At 35.8% G+C, this 8666-nt stretch overlaps 1 protein-coding gene across 1 annotated transcript; it reads right to left on the minus strand.

Annotated features, from left to right (window-relative positions):
- Positions 1-3456: 3456 nt before the first annotated feature.
- Positions 3457-6102, minus strand: LOC110922798 (probable trehalose-phosphate phosphatase H). Its single transcript, XM_022166994.2, has 7 exons — positions 5702-6102; positions 4841-5005; positions 4526-4762; positions 4249-4318; positions 4075-4145; positions 3838-3930; positions 3457-3738 (listed from the first exon to the last, which is right to left on the minus strand). The coding sequence occupies exons 1-7, from the start codon at positions 6023-6025 to the stop codon at positions 3601-3603; spliced, it is 1098 nt and encodes a 365-aa protein (XP_022022686.1). The 5' UTR covers positions 6026-6102; the 3' UTR covers positions 3457-3600.
- Between the last annotated feature and the right edge of the window lie 2564 nt (positions 6103-8666).

Here is an 8666-nt window from a genome sequence, read left to right on the forward strand (position 1 = left end):
AAATCTCACAGAGGAAGATGAGTTCCTAAGCGGGGGGTGATTGTAACGATACATAAAAGATTAACATGGACCATTGTAACATCGTAGGCAAATCCCACTTCGGTCGTGGCCTAGAGGTACTCTTGATTCATAAGGATTGTCCTGCCTCTTAAATTACCAATGCATTTTGGGCTTAATGTTAGTGGATGAGAGAATAATTCCACAGTTAAGCATGCTCTAGTGGGAGTAATACTACGAAGGGTAACCTTCTAGGAAGCCTCCACCTATGTAACCAAAAACAAATCCGTTAGTTCCTGGATGGGCAAACAGTTAGGTGAAGGTGGACAATACTGGTGGTACGAGAGACCAGATGTTACAGTCGTTATTAAAAATTCCAGTTGTTGCCCGGGTTAACATTGGATGTATTGACCCGTATAAGGAAGGAATATTAGGCCCGACCGGTGTATCATTTTGTTGGGTCGAGTTTGTAGTTTGTGAAGAAGAATGAGAGAAGATAGTAGGCTCTGAATGGGGTTCGGCCGGCTAGGTAGCTAGCAGTGCATGCGAAACATAAGGCCCAGAATAAGAGTTAGGCGGAATTAAAGGCTCGGCGGACTGATTGGATGTTTATTCATCGGATGAGGCACATGGACTAGGAGTTGTTTTTGATTTCGAAATTAATGATGGGATTTCTTTTGCTTGCAAAGGTGTTGAAATATTATTTGAATCATCAAGAATACTTGTAAGAACCAATAAAGAAAAATCATTTAAAGACATTACACCTGTAAGTGGAAAAGATTGTTCATCAAACTTAGCATGTACTAAGAACTATAATTAATGAAAATGCATGTACTAAGAACTATAACCAATGAAAATGTATGGCGTGTGACATGAAATAGATTAGTTGAACGATCCAAACAATGATATCCTATGTACTAAGAACAATAACCAATGAAAATGCATGGAAGGCTTCTTGATGCAAGTTTATTAGCAACATAAGGGTATCAGGGGCGTCTTCGGGGAGGGCAAGCGGGGAACGGTTTTCCCGGTCGGCAAGAACACCGCCAACCATGCGGTGAGTAGAGAGAGGAGAGAGAAACGGTGGCGGCTCACCGAGGAGAGAGGGAGGAGAGAGAGGGGGAGTGACCAATCAATGATTTTTTTTTTTTTTTTAAAAAAAAAAAAAAACCAATTCACCTAAGAGGGGAGTGCCGCCATCAATTTAGGGTGTTAGGGGAGTTTAAGAGGGGAGTTGACGTGGCACACGAGGATTGGTTTGGCGTAAGAGAGGGGACTCACCTATTAGGTGAGCACCCCCTTCACCCTAATCACGAAAATAAAGTTAAATTTGGCAACCAAAAGTTCTAAAATTACTATAATTTGGAACCAAAGAAAAAAAAAAGCAACTAAAATGAAGATTTATTGCACAAAAGTTGCGTAGGAAATCTATTGATGATGTAAACCGCATAGCTAAAGGCGTCTACCCAATAAAATGCGACAACAAGAGCATTTAAAAGCATGGCAAGTCTCGTTTCCTCTCAGCCCGTCCATTTCACTGTGGGATATATATACAAGGTAAATTATGAAAGGTATCATTTTCTTCACATAGTTTTCTAACATAGTGGTTAACAAATTCCGCACTACCATCATCACTTTAGAATATTTTCAGTTTTTGGAAAATCATGTTTGAACAAACTACATAAAAACCACTAAGACACAATAGAAACCAGAGTTTTCTTTAACATGTAGCACCAAGTAAACCACGAGTAATCATCATCAAACACCACATAATTCTAATAATGGTCAACAGAGATCGCAGGCAGGATTCCACAAATCACGGTGTATTAAATCTAATACATGTAAAGAACATTTATCATTTATTTCAAATGACAAATGATGTTGTTTTTAAGGTTAGAAATAACCAAAAGGTCACACAACTGAATATGATATAGCAATCGTAGAATGACCCATATAAGTGATAGGGAGAGCGTTACTGTTTCCAAAGTCACTTTACCATTCCTACATATGGAATGACATGAGTAACGTCAGCAGACAAAGATTTCATGTGATTAGTCAAGATATCCTGAGTTTACGTGACACTGAGTGACGTGTTTGTGAGTGAATGTAAATAATTAACTTCTTATCATTTATACATGGTTTCAAGTCTTAAACTTATCAACATGATATGGTACTATCACTCAAAACGACATGTTAGGGTAAGCACACCCATCGTTGGTGTAATATAGTGATGGTAAGATACCTAAAACATCCAATAATACAAGAGCTTTTTAATACTGAAATGTTGTCAATATATAGTCAAATCCATAAAAGAGAGGTTACTTTTTGTTTTTGTAGTTTTAAAAAGCATACAAATAAAATAAGTTTAAAAATGGTTGGTTTGAAAAAAATAATTGCAAGAAAGAATCACTTGGATTTACTTCCCCCTTGATGACACTAATGACTAATTGATTATGGACTTAAAAAAATACTATATGAAAATAGAATTGGCTCCGGTTATGATTACCAAATCATACGTCTCTCTGAAAAGTTGACCGGGGTACTCTATCAGACAACCACCTATATTCGTTCTTTGAAGAAAGTAAAAGATGTGTGTGTTAATTCCTGACCCCATTTTGTGGGCATCAATACCCTTAACAATATTGGAAAGAAGCCGCAGAACGACCATCCATAATGTGAGGTCAATTTATGTTGAATTATGTAAGATCTGTTGATGATGAAAGCCAAAACTCAAGGAAACCATCTGGATCACCGACGGACCTACACAAGGGTTATAGAGGACACCCGCCCCCCATGGGATTTTTTTTGTTGTTTATACGTTCATATCTCGATCAACCCCGTTAAATTTTGACACCGGCCTCTATGAAATTTTGACTGCGTAAAAAAACAAAAATTAGTATATATTACTTTTGTGAATACGAATTTAATATGAATAATAGGCCCAAAATACTAATATTTAAGTCCACAAATTATGGTATTAATAATTAAATGGTTTAAGCCCAATTACTCAAACCTTATGTCACATAAGGCTTTAAGCCTATTAATGCTAAAAAGTTTAGCCCATAACTAATTTATTATATATTAGTTAGTTGATTATTCGGTATATTAGCTTATTGTTTAATTTTAAGTTATGTATATAAAATTTTGTTTTATTTATTTTTTATAAAAAAAAATTCCCGAATTAGTCATTGGCCTGGATTGTTGGGCTCAATAAAAACACCACAACTGTAATTAAATTAATACCGATTTGCTACATGTTTAATTATTTTTTGTTTACTACACACCTGTAAGCATACTTTGTAGTTTAAGAAAAAACATACTGGAACCTTGTTTCTGCCATGTTTAAAACCTTCCTAACAAAGCAAATGCTCAAAAGAGATCATCATATTCCAAGCTTAAACTATAACTAAAGCGTCTAAAATAATGTATTAAATTTGAAGTATTGCCCCACACAACACATATGAAATAAAAGAAACCTTGTATTCATTAGATACCTTACAAAATAAAAAATACTTGTTCCCTTTTACAAACCCACAATCCAAATTTACGATTCCTTTTTTTATCCATTGTACTTCCTTAAATACATTTATTCTTTATGCATAGTTATATACATACACAATTTCCATTATAATTTTGATCCTTCCACACTTTTTGCTTCTTCAAACTTCTTAAACTTTCCCTCTCATAATCAACCAATGTTCTTTCTTTCCAATCAACTAGTCGTTGTAAAAACACCATTACCTGCGTTAACCGACAACGAATGATCAAAACGGGCACAAAACCATAACATCTTGGTCGGGTCAAGATTAGATCGAGGTCATGGATTAAAGGTAAACTTGCCTCGGATGGTTCTTGGAGAGAATAAGATGCATTTGTGTCCCTAGGAATCTTAGACACAAGAATGCCAAAACCTTGGTCTCTTTCTCTTAGTACCTAAAGTTAAACAAAAAATAAAATAAAAGCATTTATTCTTCATTTCTTTGATTAAAATAAAAACCCATTTGAAAAAGTATCTTTTACTACATAAAGATGCATTTCATGATGAAAATATCTAGTCATTATGGATCAAGAAATGACCTTGAAGGCGTCCTCATCTGTACGATCATCCCCAATGTAAATCGGAAACACATCAGTGCAGTTGGCATAACCTGAACACAAAGAAACCATCATGCGTGTTAGTCGCGCCTTTTTTATAAGATTTATAGTTTATACTACTTGAAAGTTGAAACAAGATTCCAAACGACGTTGTACCAAGTGACTCCAACAAGAACTCGAGGGCCTTGCCTTTGTCCCATTTAATGGTGGGTCGGATCTCTAATACCTACAACCAGCAAAAAAAGCTATAGTTAGGCCATGCGCAGTCGAGCACTATGAGGAGGGGTGAAAAGGGCCTATGGCGCCCCACAGCGCCCAGAACACCCCCCTCCCCCCAATCGTTATATATATAAAGGCGCTACACATTGGTTTCTCTCACACACATATACATACATATATATAATTGAAATATTGGTGAAAAGACGATTCTAACCTTCCTTCCTTGAGTTAATCTCAGCTTTGGGTAGTTTTTGAGCACTGATTTAACTATGCCAGCCAACTCACTCCATTTCTTCTCATCAACACATCTGAAATGCACTGATAGACAAAACTTATTGTTTTCCACTTTTGCCCCTGCTGTGGATTGTGTTTTCTCCATGAGTATCCCATAAACCTCATCAATCATGGGTAGATATTCGCTCGCGGGTTGGCAAAGAACACTCGGAGAACTCTGCAAATCACCAACAAATTTGTAAATTTTCATGGAGGAGATTCAAGTGTTTGCAGCATATAAAGTGAAGTGACTCACTTTCTTGTTTTTTGACCCTGTACATGGGCCTCTAATGTCCATCCCATGGCTTCCGGCATAGTAGAGCTCGGCTAGTTTGACAAAATTGTACACCTTGTCTCGGCATCTTCCGCTAACGATTGCAGTCGGAAAGAACCCGGCGAGTTTTCTGACGGTTGCTCGCATCTAATGATGATGTGAAAATCAATGTGTAAGTATGTATATGGATGTTCAAAAAACTCGCAGTCTATTTCGTTTTTTGTAAGCGAGTCAAGCTGAGCTCGAGCCATGGTAATGACGGTAAGGTCAATTCAACGACGAGTTTAAATTAAATTTAAAGCCCGAATTTTAATATATATAAAATATATTTTTGTATAAAAATATTACTTTTTGTTTTTATATACTCATCAATATGTAAATATAAGATCAATCATTTTTAAATGTATATAAATTATATTTTTAATCAACTTTTCTTTAGCGTATATAGATCCCTTCCATCAAATTACGTGAGAGTGGTTTATGTATTATAAAAAGTGGTTGTGATAGAAGTAAAGAGAAAAATGTTAGTGTTTATACGTATATTTGAAGACACTGTTCACACTCTATATTTTTAAATATAATTATAGGGTAGATTTGATGAAAGAGACGTGAATACTCCTAACTATATGAGTTTGCTCAGTTTTTTAAGATCCCGAGCAAGAACCCGATCTCAACAATTTAGTTCGTTAAGACAAATGAATCGAGCTCAACATTTTGGCTCGATTAGACTAACGAGCTGACTCTAGTCTCGCTCAGAGACTTATGTATAAGCCAAGATTTGGAACTAGCCAGCTCAGCTCTTCTCGTTTATAGATTTATGCGAAAATATAAACCGAAGATTACCGCATCAGACATATAAGCACGATCAGGATCATCAACGATAGGAGAAAGCGTCCCATCATAATCCAAAAACATGACTATTTGTTTCCCTTTCGACGCATTCGTAATTTCATCAAACACCTCCAACGCAGGAGGAAGCCTATCACGACTAACTTCCCGACGACGAGACGTCGGAGAAGAAGCCCTCATCGAATCCACCCACGCGTTAACCTTCATTCCTCCATTTATTTCAACAAACAGCTTCTTCACCTCCGCCGTGAATAGCGGCGGAGGCACCTCCACACCGGATTTCGCATCCGCAGCCACCACTTTCTGCTTTTTAGTCATATGTTTAATAAGATATTAGCTGAATTAAGATCCGAGTTTGTAGAGAGAAACAACAAATGATTGGAGATTTTGGTGTGAAGGAACAAGGGGATGGTTTGGGGTGTTTTATAGCTGTAACGGAACAGGAAAAGACAAAAGGGGAAGGGGGGCCCACATAATTGAGTGGGGACCAGTGGTTAACTAACGATATTCAAGAGGGGTTCCACTATAAAAGCTGTGGATTGAATCACATGGAAACGTCGTCGTATCGTATCTCTGCAACCGCCGTCAACCTATATGTAGTGTAGAAGTACCAATCTCTTTGTTCAGAACTAACTACTGGTGAGACAGCTGGCATGGTATTTGTTACACGTGTTGGAAGTATAAAAAAAATATATTATTAACGGAATTTTTTTTATAACTTGAACTCAGCTCAAGACCTCCCTCTTCCATAGTTAGGGCTGTAAACGAACTGAACGTTCAGCGAACCAGTTGTGAACAGTTCGGCGGGAAGTTTGTTTATGTTCGTTCGATTAATTAGCTTAACGAACGAACACGAACAAAAAATTTCGTTCGGTTAGCTTAACGAACGAACACGAACATAGGTCTCGTTCGTTCGACTGCGTTCGTGAACGTTCGGTAATATGTTCGGTTACGTTCGTCCGTGTTGGTTTGATTATATTAAAAAATAATAAATAATAAACCTTTTATCTAAACATACTAGAAACTTGAAACCCTATTTTTTTCTAAGTTAGCTAAAATTTGGACATGCTAACATATTTTTGGGTATAATTGTGTATAAGTTAGTTAATGTTGATTCATTGTTTGGTGGTGTATTAGACTTCTTGTGTTTTGATTTATCATTTGATGGTTGTATTTAACTACTTATATCCAATGTTTAAGGATAACAATATTTTTATTTTTTTATTTTCAAGTTAAATGTTCGTTTGCGTTCTTTTTTATTTGCTTACGTTCGTTTGTGTTCGAGACCAGTGTTCACGAACTGTTCGTGAACAACTGAATTTCCTTAACGAACGAACATGAACATAAACTTATGTTCGATATGCGTTCGTGAACAGTTCGCGAACATTTTACTTTCCTTAACGAACGAACATGAACATGGCCTTGTTCTATTCGTTCGGTTCGTTTACAGCGCTACCCATAGTGTTTAAACGTTTTGTCTTTGCCAATGAACCACCACCTCATTGGCGTTGAACAACAAAATTGAATGGTTGTTGACCTTTAACAGCGGTGGTTCCATTTGAAAGTGATGATATTGATCAAAGGCTAGCGGTGGTTCCATTTGAAAGTGATGATATTGATCAAAGGCTACAGAACCGGTAGAAATGGGTAGCAGTTGCGGTTGTTTTCAAGATGACTATCTTCAATATATTTTTAAGGTAGAAGTTTTATGGACTTAATAGACTTTATTAATTAAACACAATTAGGCCATCAACGACCAAAGGCTACATAACTTGGGATCATCTGCCCCTTTTTTATCATTCAATTAAAATATTCGCTGCATGTCTAATACAAGTTCCCTGTTTTTAACTTTTCTATAAATGCATTTATTGTAAATGTTACCTTTTTACTTATATTCAGTTTATTTATTTTTATTTTAAATATTGCTTCTATTAATTATTTGAATACATCTTAATAATTTACGTAATTGAATATAAAGAAAAAGTGAGTGATTAAGTGGAAAATGTAAGAATATGTAAGGATGTTTGTATGGTTGGAGGTGAAATTAAGAGTTTTTGAGGATTTGTAAGAATATGATGTGGCAGCTGACTAGACAGGTAAGGACGTCTAAGGGCCCCTTTAGCATTGGAGATAGTATAAGGAATCACCTAATTGTTTGAATATCCATTTTTGGCCAGAGAGGCTTTGGTTTCCTTACAGATTGGCTAAAATTGTCAGAAGAAATGATTGGTATACATCATGTATTTCATGTATGAAACTTAAGAAAATATTTATTTCATGAATTTAATCATACCTTTTCAAGATGTAGAGGTAAATGAAAAATTAAAGTTCTTTGAAATATCTTTATAGGTCGAAAATAAAAAAAAAGTTAAGAATCTCAAAAGCATGTGAGATTTACTCTAGTCAAAGTGAAGTGGGATTCAAAGCATGGATCAGATTACACTTGGAAATTGGAATCAGAGATGAAACGAAAATATCCATACTTGTTTCAATCAATCTGGAGTACGATATTGAAAACAAAGTGAGGAGGATGTAACAGCCCTCAAAATTTTCCTAACGACACGTAATCAAAACCCCCAAGTGTGCGCGGCAAGACATAAAAAAATAAATCAAAAACTTAACAGTTAAGAAAACTTAGCAGATAAGAAAACTTAGCGGCAAATAAAACTTAATTGCTAAGAAACTTAATAGTTAGGAAAACTCAATAGTTAAGAAAACTTAATAGCTAAGAAAACTTAACAGATAAGAAAACTTAATATGTAAGAAAACTTAACAGTTAAGAAACGAATTTGCCTATAAATAGGAAACCTCAGAGACTTCATTCTTCGTTCATTTCTTGATCTTCTCTCTTGATTTCTAACACTATAAAAAGCCTCCAAACAAATAGTAATCGGAAACTAGTGACAAGAACCGACACCAAAAACGAGGAAACAAAACTTAGCACATCTCTACGCATCGC

Source organism: Helianthus annuus, chromosome 15 (assembly GCF_002127325.2).
Source record: "Helianthus annuus cultivar XRQ/B chromosome 15, HanXRQr2.0-SUNRISE, whole genome shotgun sequence".
Taxonomy (NCBI): domain Eukaryota; kingdom Viridiplantae; phylum Streptophyta; class Magnoliopsida; order Asterales; family Asteraceae; genus Helianthus; species Helianthus annuus.

Coding starts and splice junctions, on each gene's coding strand:
- LOC110922798 (XM_022166994.2), bottom strand. CDS start 6,025: ATGACTAAAAAGCAGAAAGTGGTGGCTGCGGATGCGAAATCCGGTGTG. Junction 5,006..5,701: donor GTGCTTATATGTCTGATGCG/GTAATCTTCGGT, acceptor CATCATCATTAG/ATGCGAGCAACCGTCAGAAA. Junction 3,739..3,837: donor CTCTCCAAGAACCATCCGAG/GCAAGTTTACCT, acceptor CGGTTAACGCAG/GTAATGGTGTTTTTACAACG.